The sequence below is a fragment of the Sciurus vulgaris genome, assembly GCF_902686455.1.
Source record: "Sciurus vulgaris genome assembly, chromosome: X".
Lineage (NCBI taxonomy): Eukaryota > Metazoa > Chordata > Mammalia > Rodentia > Sciuridae > Sciurus > Sciurus vulgaris.
In genome coordinates, this window is record NC_136471.1 from 79,727,384 (window position 1) to 79,743,577 (window position 16,194).

The 16,194-nt window shown below is 48.8% G+C and overlaps 1 protein-coding gene and 2 long non-coding RNA genes across 5 annotated transcripts in view; 2 read left to right on the top strand and 1 right to left on the bottom strand.

Annotated features, from left to right (window-relative positions):
- The first annotated feature begins 1,881 nt into the window (after positions 1-1,881).
- On the top strand, positions 1,882-4,551 carry LOC306651943. Its single transcript, XR_013761248.1, has 2 exons — positions 1,882-3,355; positions 3,791-4,551. It is a non-coding gene; the product is annotated as an uncharacterized lncRNA (long non-coding RNA).
- Positions 4,282-15,369, bottom strand: GDPD2 (glycerophosphodiester phosphodiesterase domain containing 2). Of its 3 annotated transcripts, none has more exons than XM_079124905.1 (16): positions 15,097-15,369; positions 13,360-13,467; positions 12,989-13,092; positions 12,601-12,694; positions 12,340-12,399; positions 11,834-11,932; positions 11,570-11,663; positions 11,278-11,423; positions 11,078-11,160; positions 10,815-10,965; positions 8,255-8,476; positions 7,908-8,056; positions 5,529-5,676; positions 5,316-5,398; positions 5,035-5,063; positions 4,282-4,950 (listed from the first exon to the last, which is right to left on the bottom strand). In XM_079124905.1, exons 2-16 carry the CDS (start codon positions 13,456-13,458, stop codon positions 4,898-4,900), a joined length of 1,614 nt encoding a protein of 537 aa, XP_078981031.1. In that variant the 5' UTR covers positions 13,459-13,467; positions 15,097-15,369; the 3' UTR covers positions 4,282-4,897. The 3 variants fall into 3 exon arrangements, with proteins under 3 accessions (XP_078981031.1, XP_078981032.1, XP_078981033.1); XM_079124906.1 differs by lacking the exon at positions 15,097-15,369 and adding an exon at positions 13,697-13,715; XM_079124907.1 differs by lacking the exon at positions 13,360-13,467.
- The window catches only part of LOC306651942, a 48,670-nt gene continuing 46,752 nt past the window's right edge, over positions 14,277-16,194 (top strand). Inside the window, exon 1 of the long non-coding RNA XR_013761247.1 lies at positions 14,277-14,318. This is a non-coding gene — a long non-coding RNA (uncharacterized lncRNA). The remainder of the gene's footprint in view (positions 14,319-16,194) is intronic.

Consider the following 16,194-nt stretch of genomic DNA (forward strand, 5'->3'; position numbering starts at 1 on the left):
TTCAAGGAACAGAAGGGAGGACCCAGTGGATGTTTTGGTGAGAGAATGTGAGAGTACCAGGAGAAATTCAATAAAGCATTAGATACCTAGGGACTTGAAGACCATTGTAAGGATTTTGGCTTTACTCTCAGAGATAGAGTCATTGGAAGGTATTGTGCAGAGAACTAACATGATCTGACTTGGTTTTATCATGATTGATCCAGTTTCTTTGTGGACAATAGGCTGCAGGGTGCGAGAGTAGAAGCACTGAGACTAGTCAGGAGGCTACTGAAGTGATCTAACTGAAAGGTAATTGTGGCTTAGAACAGGTGGCAGCACTGGAGGTGATGAGAAATGGTTGGATTCTGGGTATATTTTGAAGGAACAGATGTCAGGATTTGTTGAAATCACAAAATGGGGTTTCAAGGATTTTTTTTTTTTTTTCCAGAGCAACAGGGAAGGTGAAATTGCTATTGATTTTGATGAGGACTGTAGGAGGGGTCATTTTTGGGGAAAAATCAGATTTGGATATGTTGAATTTGAGATGTCTATTAGATATCCAAGTGGAGATGAACACAATCCTGCTGCCAACATGCTTACTGTAATAGAAATATGGAAGTAGATCATTGTAAAATCAATGAAAAGTGCTATTTCAGAGGGGTGTACAGAAAAGCAAGTTATTAACTTTACTTGGGTGGGGGAGGACTTAAGAAGAGTTTCATAAAGGGACCTCTTTAGTTTGGTCCTGAAAGGTGACTAGATGTTTATTAAGTAGAGAAAAGAGAGAAGGATCATGTTTTCTATCTTCTTATGTCCTGACTCAGAGTGGTTGTTCAGTCAGACCCAACCCAGTCACCAGTCATGTGACCTTGGACATTATTTACCTTCTCTGAGACTCAGTTTTTAAAATCTGAAATGGAAATAATCATAGCATTTTTGTGAAGATTAAATGTCGAACACTTAACATACCATGTAGTAGGTTAGTGTTAATTATTATTGTTGAATATATGAATGAGTGAATGAATGAATGGATATCTTTCTTAATGACCAGGTCTAGACTAGACTGGTAAGTAGGGAGCTGGAAGTCTTGTATAAGCTCAGCAGTTTGCCAATAAAGTGTGCTAAACTCTTATCTACATCCTAAAAGTGGTTCAGGAAAAAAAAAAAAAAAGTTCCCGATAGCCTGGGCCTTCTGAACTTCTCTGATAGAGGAATTAAGCATTCAGAAACCTCAAGTGAATGGAGAGGGTCAAATTTTCCTCCCAATTTTGTTCTGCCCCATCCCCTTTGACTCCTCCCTCCCGTCCTCTTTTCATTTTTTAACTAATTCAAGTAAACTCCCTTCAGATTCATAGTGAGCTTCTCCACACTCTACGGGCTCTCTGACACTTAAAATGGACAGCACAGATAAGGCAAGGAGGTCAGCAACACTGAGACTCTGACACTTAACAAGAAACCCCCTCCCAATTGCTAGGGCTCCAGGCGGAGGCCCCAGGGAGATAGGCGCCCCCTACAGGCGGAAAGCAGTCCCTACGCCCCTGCAGGCGGCTGTGGTTGCTAGGCGACCGTGCGCTCTGCGCTGAGACAGGCAATGGAGTTCGGGAAGGGATTTGCGGGGAGAGAGACAATTTCTCTCCTTCCACCGCCTCTTCTGCGCCCTCAGCAAATAGACGGGGTTGGGGCGGTGCTGCTTGCTGCTGTCTCATAATCTGAGCTCATTCTTGAAAACAGAGCTTCATCAGGTGACTTCAGTCTTTGTGTGTGGAGAAACATATCACGCTTGCCCCCAAATATGGCTTCATCTGGGGGCCGAAAACCTATATCGCTGAAGACAGAAGTTTCTGGTTCGCAAGAGGTGGAAGATGGGCGTTATTGTGGGTTCAATGAGAATTCTGGCAAATTGAGAGGGGGCGCGAATAGTTTTGATGATTAGTCCAATATCAGTATTTCCCCACCATTCCCAATATATGTATTAGGAAAGTCCAACTTTAACCCATTAAAATAAGAAGGCCCCATGGGAATGACAATATAAAGGATCATTCATACTTCCATGGGGACAAGTTTCTCAGTTGCTTTCCTGAATTAGGTTTCTCCACTAAAACTGGAGAGATCATGAGGTCTGCAGACCCCTGTGAGTTGGGACAGAGCCCAACAAGAGGGAAAAAATAACAAGAGAGGGAGAGTGGTAAACATAAAAAGTCGGTAGCTCCCCCTGTCTTTACGAGAACCTTTGGGGACGAGAAACCCACAGATTTATCCTCCCAGCAACCTATCATTCTGGCCCAGGAGCAAGTCCAGGCAGGTCAAGGCCATGGCTGTAATAACCTCTCCATTGAAACTTTCCTCTGCTCTCTTGGCTAGTAAAGCAGAAGCTTCAATGTGGCAGAGCCCCAAGCAATGGCAAGCTGAGGGGAGAGCTGTGCCCAGGAGTGTCCTCGTGGGCTTTTCCCCAAGAGTTCCAAGGTAATGATACTAGCCTGAGATGCAGTGATGCAGCTAGAGAGCATCTGGCCCAGTCACTGCCTCAGACCCCAACATTCCACAAGACAGGTTGGCAGGGAAGAGGATCCTTGCTCCCTGTGTTTCCAAATTGAACTGGGTCGGGGCTGTGCCTCTGCTCTATTAATAGCCCCCTAGCCCAGCCTGCTAGCCCCAAACCCGGATGCCAGGAGCAGTGAGTCAGCAGCTAAAAATAACAAGCAACTGCACCCGAACCCCAATGAGCAGCTCCCCCTGGCCCTCCACCATCAAGTTTTTGTCAGTTTCAGTCTCTAGTTCAGGGCCTCATAGGGTTTAGGCGTGCTGTAGCTGTCTAGTCCTCCTGGGAAAAGAGTAAGGATTTGCAGTGGCAGGCTCAGGACTGAGTACCCAAGGCCAAGGGCTGGAGCTGGGCACTGGCGTTCTAGTTGGGTACCAGGACGCTGAGGTTAGAGGACTACAGCTGAGAGCTGTGGGAGCTACTAGGAGGTTGGGGCTGTGGGGGTGGAGACACTGGAGGACGACAGGGTGAGGTCGGGAGGTGAGAGAGGAAGAGGCTGCAGGGCTGCGAGTCTGGGCGACTGACTGGGAATAGAAAAGAAGGGATAGGGGAAGGGAGGTACATGCTGAGAGGTGACACCCCTGATGTGCCTGCCAGACTGGGGGCTCCAGAGCCGAGGTCGGTAATCGGCCTGACTAGGGGGTCAGTATCGGGAATGGGGGGAAATAAGGAAATGCGGCTTGAAAAGCAGTGTGGGAAGACCTGCCCAGTGCAAGGTGGCGTGGATCTCCAAGACCAGGTCCCAGGCAGCAGCCGCCACGTTGGTTCCCAGTGCGCTCCAGCCTCCCTGCAAGTCGCACGCCGGTGACCCCGCCCCCTGTGCCAGCTGCAGGCCAGGTATGTTGGCGTGGACCGTTGACTGAGTATGCATGTGCATGTGTGTGCATGGAAGGGGCGGGGCGACGAAGGGAAGGGGCGGGGTTCACAAGTAGGAGGGGGCGGGAACAAATTCAAACGCGCCTCCGTCAATCCCGAGACCGGAAATGCCCCGAGGTTTATTGGGAATTGTAGTTCCCTTGGCAGCCCTGCAACAGAGGGTTCAAGGGTCTGGTCCCGGGGTTCTTGTCTTGCCTGCCTAGGTCCCAGTCTGACCAAAGAGGAGAAATTGAAAAATGAGTCTCCTGACCAGGCCAGAGCCTTAATTAGACTGACCTTTGTGTGGACGCACGAATCAGGGCGAATGTCAGTATAATGGAGGACCGTAGGGTCAGTCACTGTGCGGTCTCTTGTCCCAGTTTTTGACTTAGCCCTCTCCCGCCCCCTTTTTGCCAGACTCCTCATCCCAGGCCAGTTCCACACTGGCAGTTACGAGCAGCGATCACACTGGGGAACTTGCTCCTCGAGGGGAAGGCTGGGCTGGAAACAAAACCCTGCGCACAGCCTAGAGGAGCGAAAACTTATGGAAATCATACCGTACCCCGAGAGTCCGCGGTCAAGGACATGAATCCCCGACGGCATGAAAAACAGGTGGCATTCAACAAACACGTCATGGTGACGACGGACGCGGCCCTCCTTTTGGGGCGAGTGACCACAAGGTGGAGCTACAGCGCAACCCTACACAGCTCAGTTGGGCCACCAGGAACATTCCCAGTGGTGGCTTCTTTCCAGCTTGCTTCTGATAATCTTTCATTGTCGCAGGTGGTTGTCCTCCCACCTCCAACCCATGAATCTCCCCACGATGACCCCTCAATGTCATGTGACATCCAACCCGAGATGGAAGATGCATCCTCCTAGTCCTAGCAGCAGAAAAGATTAGACTGTGACCAAATGGGAAATAAATTCATTGAGTAACAGATTGACAGACAAGATACAGGAACCGTCTAGTCTTGAAGAAAAGGCTGTTTCCAGAAAAAAAGCTACATGTAGGCACATAATTACATATCGAGATGGGCTCTAAGCAGAATAACAGCTAAATCACAAGGGTCAGGTGAGATACTGCATTGAGTGGGGACCATGTCTCTATCATCTTAGAGTTCCCCAGGAGAGGTCACTTTCCGTCACTGTTTTAAGCTGTGCCACCCTGACACACCCATGCCTTCTATGCAAAAACACATGGACACAAGTCTGAAACATTATCTTGGCAACCTTCCTTTTACTTCCTCAATCTAGTTTCAGTTTGGGAGAAACTTCTCATGACTCACTGTTTTCCCAACCATCTCAGGTAAAAATGCTGAGGGGAGCAGATTCCATGGCAGTTTGAGGCATGCCCACCATCTGGGCAGAGGGCCCTCCTGATTCAAAACCTCCTTTTGGCCAAATTCCCCCCATACCACAACACACTACCCCAGAGTATTCCTCTTCAGTCCCTCTTCCACCCTTGCAATTGACCAATGAAGACAGGCCTTGGACACCAGCTGATGGGAGGCCAGGGCAGGGCATTCAATCTGTCATGACATTATTGATCCTGGTCAACAGCACTGTTGTTTCTAAGCCTGGGGAGGTGGGGAGAGGGTGGGTCATATAGGGACGAGCAAGGAGAAGGTTAGAAGTAGAAAATGAAGTGGTGGCATTCTTACCAGTTCTCTCTCTTTCATTAGCACATCTCCTACAGGGAGAAAAGGTTTCCATTGTGAGTTCAGCCAGCTTCAAGCAGGACCTTCTGACCCTGGGATCCCCAAACTTGCTTTTCCCAGGTTCAAACCAATTTGGTGGCTTAAGAAAGGACCTAAGAACCTTAAAGGAACCAAACAGACCAAACCCCAAGGCCCAGGTAGCACATATGGGTCAGAATCAGTACTATCACCAGGGGCCTGGGAAAAGTAAAGACCCAGAATGTAAGGACCCACAAAACACTCACCCCTGGAGGAGGAAGGTCCACACAAGAAGCAGGGTAGAGACACAGTTGGTAATGATCCACATCATTAAATAGGTTTGAGGCGACTATGGAAATAGGAAAAGGCTCTTGTCAGTGGTCAGATCCCAAGGGTAATATATGGGGGGAAATAAGTAAGGAAGTGAGGGACAGGGTTAAGGAGAACAGAGAGGAGTATTGACAGTCCTAAAGCCTTACAATAAGCCAGATGGGGTAATGCATCTGCTGAAGCAGCTGGCAATCATTGGTGGTGACTGAATCCACTCCTGCACACCAAAGCAGGGAGAAGAGCCAGGGTTTGTTCACTACAAATAGATTCACGGAGACATTATCCTGATGCAGTGCCCTGTAGAAGTGGGAAAGAGACAGAACATCCAGAACAGTGGTGCAGGAGGCATGGGAGGTAGCCTCCTGTGTTGTTTGAATCTACAGTGATGCTGTGAGTATCAGTTCTAACTTTGCATAGCAGCCTCTGACCAAAGGTGGCTTTCTTTGCATAGGTGAATTCAGACTCTTGGTGGATTCCATTCACAAGTCCTAGTTTTGCTGTCTGGGGTCGCACAAATATATCTCTCCCATTTGTCACATGATAGCCCATTGGAGGTCTGAGGAACACAGGTGATGTCTCGCTGATCCTTCTCTTCTCCAGGCCCAAGAGCCCCATTTCCTTCAATCATTACTCCTGGCACCTGGGTTACTAATTCCTTCCCTTTACATGACTTTCTAAATCTGACCTTACTCCAGTTTATCAATATTCCTCTGAAAATATAGAGCCAACTTCTGAACACTTATACTCCCAAACAGGCATGAACCAGCTGTTTTTTTTTTTTCTTTTGGTACTGGGGATTGAACCCAGATGTGCTTTCCCACTGAGTTACATCTCCGGTCCTTTTTATTTTTTTATTTTTATTTTTTGCTATTGGGGATTGAACTCAGGGGTGCTTAACTACTAATCCACATCCCCAGACCTTATTTACAGTTTATTTTGAGACAGGGTCTTCTCACTGAGTCACGGAGTTGCTTAGGACTTGCTAAGTTGCTGAGGCTGGATTTGAACTCATGATCCTCCAGCCTCAGCCTCCCAAACCGCTGGGATTACAGGCTGCTCCACCGCACCCAGCTACTCCTTATTTTGAGACAAGGCCTCACTAAGGTGCTGAGGACTTGCAGTCCTCCTGCCTCAGCCTCCTGAGTAGCTTGGATTAGCTTGGGCCAGCTTTGAGTAAAGCAAAATTATTTCCTCCTGCCTCTGGATACTATGCCTGTATGAGGGCAGCCCAGACTCAGAATAGCCTCTGGCAATTTCATCTCATACAGATGACTCACTATGCCCATTGTTTAGTCAAATCCCTGGTCTATTCCACACATTTCTGCTGATGCCAGTGTCTTCTCTCTTGTGTTTGTGCTATTGAAATTATTATCATGGTTATTATTTTTACAGTACCCAAGATTGAGCTCAGGGGTATTGTACCACTAGTTACATTCCCAGAACTTTTAATCATTTTCTAACTTTTTGAGACAGAGTGTCACTAAATTGCCCAGATTGGACTCAAACTTGTGATCTTCCTACCTCAGCCTCCCTAGTCACTGGGATTACAGACATGTGCTACTGTGTCTGGCATCCCTTTTATGTTTCATCTTGATAGGTTTGGCCCATCATTTTAGAGCACATACCCTTGCAGGATTTGATCCCATCATCAGTGTATTCATTAACAATACATATCTTTTGGAAACATAATCAGCAGTCAACACTGATCAGGACAAGACTAAGGTGCAGGTTTCTATGTCATATCTTCCTCCATGGTGACAATTTAGAGTAAGGTCCTTAAAACACTTATGATAACTAAGCCATCATTTAGTTCACATTATCTTAAAAAAATTTAGCACAAGGACATTATGAGCCCTTGGCAACCTCATGCTTTGAAGTCCATCATTTTTACCAGCTTGGTCACCTTCTGAGACCTGTTTCACATCTGGAACACTCCTATCTCTTACTCTCTTTTGGATTCATCCTCTCTTAAACTGATCCATTCAGTGTAGAATAAAAGCTAAAGTACTTCTCATGGTCTACAAGGCCCTACCCAACTTTTCCCCTGCCTATCTCTCTAGTTTCAACTTCACCTTGCTCATTAGTCTGCTATCCATGCTTCTCTGAATCTCTTCTCATAGTTAGCTCTATGTGACCACTCAGTTCTTGGCTCAGAAATCACCTCTTTAGCCCACTCTTCCTAATGTAGCAACCCTGCCTTATGGCACCATCTCCTTATTCTGAGCCCCAGTGACTACAGAATCTGCCTATTTTCTCTTCACTTATCACTATTCAATATGCATGTATTTCAAGTGGCTTATTGTCTATCTTTTTCACTAGTACATAAACTCCATCAAAGAACGGACCTTCTCTATCTTATTCATGTTTGTGTCCCCAAAACCTACAATAACTACTACCTGATACACAGCAAGTGTTTGACAAATATATGTTATATGAGTGAATAAGTGAATAACCTTGGCCTTCTCTTCATTGGTTCTTCTCTAGCAGTAAAACTTTGGATCCCCTCAGTTCCTTTCTCTGGCACTCACTTGATATCTAACAGTGGAAGGTCTTGATAGGGAAGGTTGAGAAACTGGGGCCTCTCAGTTCTGTTGCCTCTTTGCTGTCCATATATCTGGCGCATCCTGGGTGCACGCTGTTGGACATTAGCCCGATCTTCATCTGGTAGCCAAAGGACCTGTGGTTTAGGGAAGATAGGCATGAAGGTGAGGAAGACCTAGGAAATCTTGGGACAGGGGCAGGGGCAGAGAGGTTTGGCCATTGAATAGGGCGTGTGAGTGGGTGGGGGCAGCCTCCAAATCATCATCATGGCCTAAGGTAGGCAGGGTAGGAAAAGGGGGCAAATGGGGTTCCTTGGGAGCCCTGACAACATCACCATGGCTTGGGGCACCCCTGCACTCAGCACAGTCTCCAATGTCTGGTTGACAAAGGTGTCATAATATGTGTGGTTTTGTGGAGGACGGCGCAAGTCAAACATGATGGAAAGGTTGAGGACTGCTGCTTCCTTCAATAGCTCTTCCAATGCTGGTACTGTCTGATTCTCAGCCTCTTTCCGATCAGGGCCTGATAGCTGCTTGGCCCCCCAGAAGGGCTGCCTCTATAAGAAAGGAAAATTATTTCAACAACATAAGAGGTCTCCAGGTTGCCCTCATCCTTACCATCTTCACTTATATCTCCTACTTGATGTCCAACTTCTGGCCCCCTCTGAACCAGGGTCTGTCTTTCTCTGAACAGTAGCTTTCTTCCAGACTATCTGATACCTTATTCTTTGATCTCAATTACACACCTTCTAGTTTTCTAACTTCCTTTTCTTCTATTACACCTTTTATTCAGCCTCATGGAGACCTCTGGGATCCTGAGCCTCTGATTTCCTTCCAGTCCTTCAGCCTACATCTGTCTGTTTGCACCTACATCCCCACCCATTGTCTATCCACAGCTTTAATTATTTTTCCACAGTGCTGTCAACTCCCATCCTGATCCACCTGCCCTACAATTTCCAAAGTCTGATCCAATTCCTCAACTGTCTCCTCCATCCCTAGAATGGGGGCCTGAGTGCTGCCACAAGCGAGCACAGTATGTGGAGTGTTGAGTACTGTTGTCCTGTTTTTTGCTCAGTAGTGCTTAGCAAACCCTTCACTTGCTCTTGATTTGCTCCCTCCCACATTCCCCCAGTAGCTATCCCAAGACCCTGCCATTCTACTTGCCTTCCCTTATGATCAATGAATGACCTCTCTTCCTATTTGATGACATGGATAGAGTTAGCTATATAACACTTGTACTGAGTACTTACTATGTGTAAGACAATGTTCCAAGTACTTCATGTGTATGAACTGACTTAATCCTTCCAATAACCCTAAAAGGTAGGTGCTGTTCTTATTCCCATTGTTCAAAGGAGGAAATAGAGGCTGAGAATGTTGCACAGAGTCACACAGCTAGTAAGTGGTGGAGCTAGGACTCAAATTCAGACATCACTTGTTCCTAATCAGTCTGATATGCCATCATATATAAATTTTTAAAAATTACAAAAATAAAAACCCAAATTGCAAGTCTGTGTCATGATCCTATTTATGTAAAATATATGCAAATATATATGTATATATATATATATATGCAAATATATATCTCTAACTGTGAACAGTGACTATTTCAGATGGGTTGAATTATGAAAACTTTGATTTCTGGATTCTCTGATGTTTTAATTATTTTTTTTACAACAAACAAGTATTGCTTTTATAATCAGAAAAAGAGGACCTGAAAAACAAAGTATCTTTTTAAACATTTTTGCCACCTATGGGATTGATGTCCACACTTCTGAGTCTGGCATTCAAAGTCCTTCAAGACTAAGCCTCTGCTTCCCACCACTCCTATGAATCATATCTCCCAATTATTGAACCACTTTTTGTTCTCTGGGAACACACTTTTTCATACTTCTGGCCTTTATTACATGCTTTTCCTTCTGACTAGAATTCCCTGTCCCCAGCTATGGGGGTGTAGCTCAGTGTTTGCCTTGCATGTACAAAGTCCTGGGTTCCATCCCCAATACTGCAAAAAGAATTCCCTATCTTTGTTTTACCCATCTTATGAGCAAATTTTCATGTCACTTGCTGCTCACACATCCTCTCCTGTGTGAATACATTCCTGATTTGCTCCCACACCTGCCCTGCCAGTGACTTCTTGCTCTCCTCTCTGTCCAGGACAAAAAAAAAAAAAATTCAGTATTGGGAATTGAACCCAGGGCTTCACGTACGCTAGGCAAATGATCTACCACTGAGCTATATCCATAAACCTTCTTAAGATTTTTATTTCAAGCCAGGGTCTTGCAAAGTTGCCCAGGCTAGCCTTGAATTTGCAATTCTCCCACTTTGGCCTCCTGAGTAATTAGGATTAGATTCCTCCCTCACTTTTTTTGAATTCAGAGGACATTTTACCACTGAGCTACATCCCCTGGCCTGTGTGTGTGTACGCTTGTGTGTGTGTGTGTGTGTGTGTGTGTGGTGTTGGGGATCAAATCCAGAGCCTTGGATATTCTAGACAAGCACCCTACCACTGAAATATGTCCTCAATGCCTCCCCAACCCTTTTTTTTTCCAGTCATTGGTCTTGCTAAATTGTTCAGGCTGACCTCCAACTTGCAAACCTCCTACCTCAGACTCCCTATTTGCTGGGATTACAGGCATGTGCCACTGTGCCTGGCTAATAGCAGGGATTATAGGCATGTGCAATTGCACAGCCAAGGTAAATATTTTTATTTTTCTAGACTTCCTATTCTACTTGCCTGGTGCCTGTGCTCTTTCTTCCTAGTGGGAGTGACTTGAGGGCAGACACTGTGTTCTTACTGGCTAGTACATGACTCAGCAGATGCTTATTAGTGAATTGAACTCTGCCCTCTCCAAGTGTCCCTGCAGATGGCTGCCTCTTCTCAGATGCTCTCCTCACCTCTAGGAACCAGGCCCCAGCATTGAGTCTCTTCAGTTCAGCCCAGGAAAATTCACTGCTGTGGGCTGTGGTTCTGGCTGGGAACACAGAGGCTACATCCGTGGTTCTGCTCAGCTGCTCATCATGCATGAGAAAGGGGACCCCGTCGGAGCTGAGAGCATAAGGGGCATCAGAGGGCCAAGCTCTGGAGCTGTTCATTTTTTTCTGAGCTCCTCCCCTGTGTCCCTCAGCCCCCAGATCCCCTGAGCCCCACCCTCCATCACCTGACCATCACATCAGTCTCAAACACAGCAGCTCCACATTCTGCTGTCTTCCGCAGGGACATCAGGGTGTTCTCGGGGGCCAGCTGGAAAAGAGAGGTGGTAGCCGGGAAGGGTAGGAGTTTGGGGACCTATAGACCTGGTCCCTGCAGTGGAGAGGAGCTGATCCTCCTTGCTTTCCCAGAATCCTGCCCATTACTCACCATGGGGGCCCCTCGGTGTCCCACCAGCCCAGGCTTAGCGGGTAAATCTCTGGGTTCCATGATGCAGGGTGAGGAGATGAATAGGGGGGCCATGTAGATGACCAGGGCAACTCCAGAAAATAGGAGCAGTAGCAGAATCTTGGGACCTGTTGGGAATAGGGACAGACTTTGGAGAAAGGGCATTGGTGGAGCTCTAGGGAGAAGGCAGAGTGCAGGTACAACAAACTAGGTGAGCGACAGGAGGCAGAAGCACTAGTAGCCAATGAGAATGAGTAGGGATTATAGTTGGCACCTCTTGGGCGGATACGGTAGAAGGTATCAGCCACAGGCCAGGCCAGGAGGGTGATTCCAGCGACTGCTCCAATATGAAGGAATGGGGCTGTGGCCTGTGAATAAGAGCTGGTGAGCAGGGCTCTTCTTCCTAGTGCTCCTTTCCCTTCTCTCTTAGGGCCTGACTGTTGGAGTTCAGAGGCACCTGCAGTTTGGGGGGACCAGGGAGTAGTATATTCTGGGACTGGCCATAGGTCGAGGCATCCACTGGAGATCTGCCACTCACCTGCAGTGACAGACGTAAGCTATGCCACTCCTGCCGCCATTTGATGTCCAGTCCCACAAGGCCAGTGGCCACAAGAAGCATAATGAGGAGCAGCAGCACCTGAAGGGTCAGGGATGAATGGGTCCCTTTTTGTCAACCTGAACTTTTGGTTACCTTGGCTACCCCCTCACTCTGTTGAGGAAGGATCCTTCCCTTCCTCTGACACATCAATTTTCCTTCTTTGACTCAATAAATATTTACTGGGTTTCAGGACTTGAACTTGACTCCATGGATATAAAAATGAAGTCTTCAATATGAATACACAACCAATGAAATGCCACATAATGTACAACCTCAAGAATGGGATCCTAAGTTATACTCCATGTATGAATAATATGTCAAAATACACTCTACTCTCATGTATATCTAAACCGAACAAATTTTAAGAAATGAAGTCCTCAGAAAACAGCCAGCCAAGCCCTCAGCCCAGTGGTCTCCTCTCCCACTCACTGTTACCCTCACTCTACCTTGTGGAGACTGTGCAGATGCAGAGGCTGTCCACAGAGCTGCAGGAGCAGGGCCAGGAGCTGTGGGTAGAAGGTAGTAGGACTTAGGAGGTGCCAAGATCAGGGCAAGGTCACTATAAAGGGTTTTACAGTCTGGAACCTCCCTCCCTCCCACCCAAGAATCAGGCCCCTCCCTTCAGTGGCCAGGATGAGAATGAGAGGGTAGAGGTAAGCAGGAAAAAGGGCTGAGGTTGGGCATAGGTTGGTTATCCCTAGACCCACCAATAGCAAAGATGCATATGTGACCAGTAGAGAGATGACCAGCAGGAATGCCAGGGACCAGTCCATCCAGTGTCCCCAGTGGCGGAATAGGAATCTGTGGAAGGGGAGAAGGAGGTGTCCAAGTGGGGGAAGGGCTGTCAATAGTGACCTGAGGGGATTTGGGGTGGGTGGATCCAGGAGGACCAGAAGGGAGTGAGGGAAAGCCCTTCATGGGACCAGGGGCTCCAAGGATTGGGGAGAGTTCATGGAGGAATTTTCTAAGAAGGTTGAATAGCAGGAGAGCTAGGGCTGGTCAATGACCAATGGTGAAGGTTGAACACCCAGGGGTCCCCAGGGAGGGGAATCGGTTGACATATATGCTGAGGAAAGGGTGGGGCCCATGACACACTCATTGAAGTTGTGCAGGTCATTGAGAAGGATGAGCCCGATGTACAGCCAGCCCAGGGAGAGGAGGAAGGTGAGGAAGAGCAGGCCAAACCAGATACAGTCGCACTGCAAAGGGGCAGGAGAGAAGCTCACAGATGATGGATCCCCATCTTGCACTCAGAGTCCCAGTGGATGGCAGCTCAAGAGAGCTTCCTGCCACGCATTGGGCTGCTCTGCTCTGGGCTGCTCTTTCCATATTTGAGGGAGATTTTCTTCCTGGGGAGAGAAAAACCCCTTCCTCCCAGCTGCCTCGGAGTGCAATTAGCCTCCTTATCCCCTCCAATCAGCCTCTGCCTTCTGCCTTCCAGCCTCCCTCCCCCATTCCTACTCCACCTTGCTCGTTTTCATCCTCTCATTGGGGCATTTCCTCCAGTGGCAGCTATACAGGCAGTGGAGGCAGCGGGCCCAGACGGAGCAGCAGCCAGGGGCCATGGTGAAGGCCTGGGGGAAGGGACACTCGGCCATCAGGGACCCTGGCAGAGGGCAGATCCCAGCCTCCCTCCCAGGCATCTGAGGAGCCCATGGGAGGGGCAGAGTCCTGGGCCACTGCTTGGCAACAGAGGGAGGTCATGGGGTAGGCCCAGAGTGCTGGATTGTATGAGGTGAACAACTCTGGCTCCATGCCTTGTAAAAAGTCTCTGGGGTCATTCTACCCCTTGATTCTTCATACCTGGAAGGTCAGTGGGACACCCAGGAGGTCCAACCTCTTTGCAGGCAGAATGCATACCCACTCTCTCCAGCTCCTCCCTATTTAACAGCATCCATTTCTGGGGTTGGAGTGCTTGCCCAGAGTGGAAGCTCAGGAAAACTGCCCCAGGGAGGGGCAAACTCAGTTCAGCAAGTTGAGGCAGATCTGGCCAAGTTAGAGGCAGCCCCATGTGAGTTACCTTCCAGCCCAGGAAGCAAGAGTAACCTGAAGCAGAGGTTCCAGCTCTGACCTGGGGCTAAGGGAGGCCTAGCTAGTTGGCTAGTTGCTATGGATACAGAGATTGTACAAACCACAAAGCCCTGACTGAAAGATTCTCTGTGTCCACTTCCCAGGGGGTAGGGGGCACTGCCAATAAGAGAAAGCTTTGAGGGGGAACAGGTTGCCTGGGTCACTTCCAGCCTTCTAAAGGAATCATTTTTGTTCTTGCACACTTCTAGAAAATCCGAGCCCTCCCACCCTACTCTTGTCCTTTCCTGCCCAGTCATCCTGCCCAGTCACACCCCCCAACCAGAAACCCAGTCCCCGCCTTCCCCGCCCCACCCTGAGTTAGCTTCGGTGAAAGTACAACACACAGAGGGCAAAGGTATGTGTGGGGGGTGTGGTTGTCTTGGGGCAGGGGATCCTTGTGCCTTGGACTTCTGGGTCTGGCTGATCCTCTAACTGGGCTGGATATGTGATTATGATTCTACATGAGAGTGTGTGCAATTTGTGTTAGCATATATATGTGTGTGTGCACTAGTGGCTGTCAATATGAATGGATTTCTAGATGACTTGGAGTATGTGAAGGAGCTCTTGAATACATACAATGTGAGTGTGTGTGGCCTAAGGAAGAGGACTCCTTGTCATCTAGGCTCCCCTGAGGCTGTGGAGTCTTCGGGAAACACAGTGGCTGGGCCTCTTCAAGGAGGATGGGTGTGGCTGTTCCTGAAACTGACCGCTTTACTCTATTCTCACCTTAGGAAAGGAGGGATGGGTAGGGGTTGGAGGGGTGGGGGGCCAGACTTGGGGAAAGAAATCTCTCCCGGCTCCCTCAGCCCATTCCCAGGAGTCAGCCAAACCAAAGGAAGGGCCCTGCCTTTCCCCATCCCAGGACTGGGTTGTGGTATTCTGTTCTGGGCTCAGTCCATACCTCTTGCCTCCCCTGAGGTCCTACCCCTGTAGACCAGACCGTCTTCCAGAGTCCCACCTCCCTCCAGGAGCTACCTGTAGGATGGGATCAGGATCTGAGCAGCCTGAGAACCCCAAGCAGGGGATCCGACAGGGGTTCTGCCCAATCCGTGGATCCCGATCATTACCCAGTGGAGCCAGTCTTCGCCTCCCAGCTCCCGCCTGTAGCCCCCAGCCTTCCCAAGCCCTCACACCTTATCTCAGCGGCAGCTCTGCTCTGTTCTCTGCTCTGCACTGCTCTGCACTGCTTCCCAGCTCCACTCCGAGTTGTCTGCCTCCTCCCTCTTCCAGTCCTTGGCTCAGCCCCACCGGTCAAACAGGTGGCACTGTTGCCACCTACAGGAGGATGTGTAGGTCCTCTTCCAAGGCCTGCCGCTGCTCTATGGCCTGGCTCAGCCAGGGTGGGAAGACAGGAGGAAGCAAGTGGGAGGGAGAGCAGATCTGCTTCTTTACTCGCTGGCGGTCAGGGGGCTTGGGGTGAGGAATTCCTTTGTGCAGCCTTCCTCATCCCTCTGTCCCTCCTCCTGTTCCCCTCCCAGTCACTGCCGGGGCTTTGTCCTGGCTCAGGGAGGCGAGGGCTGAGGGCACAAGCGGCAGGGGGAGGCTGGAAGGGGGGAGGTGACCACACAACTTTGCAACTTGGCAGTGAGAAGGGGCCCTGCCAGCCCCCTGGAAACGCGCTTGCGTGAGGAAGTCTAGCATCCAGTCTCAAGCTCCCTGGGTGTAGAGCTTTGATTCATTAGCCTCCTTTCCCTCTTGGGCTCCTACTTCTAGTTTTGCAAGGTATGTCTCTAAGACCTGTAGTTGCAAGCTACTTCCTGAACTCTGGGTAACAGGTTGCCCTGTTTCTGGACCAGGGGTCCCTAGGGGCCTTGCAGATCTGGGGTGACAGCAGCCTGCTCCTTTTCTAGCCACTCCACGCAAGATGTCCATTCAGGTCATGCTGAGACTTGGTATCATTCCTACTGCCATGTCCCCAGAGCATCAAATCTCTTTCCATGAATCACTGTGAGGAGTGTATAGTGTGTTGAAGTCTCAGGCTTTTGGAAGATGAACACATACAGAAGATGCTGTTACTCTAGCATCAGCAGGAGAGAGTGGACAAGCAAGTTGTTGAGCCAACTTAGTGTAAAGCACAGAGGTTGGTGTAGATTGGGGGCTGGGGCTGTTTTGATGGGCTGACCATCTCTGCATTCTGGCTGATGCAGTGACTTGAGGTCCAGAGGCTAGCACAGTGTTGGTGGGAAAGGATATTTCCTCTGGGGATAAGCTGGCTCTCCCCTCCCCCTACA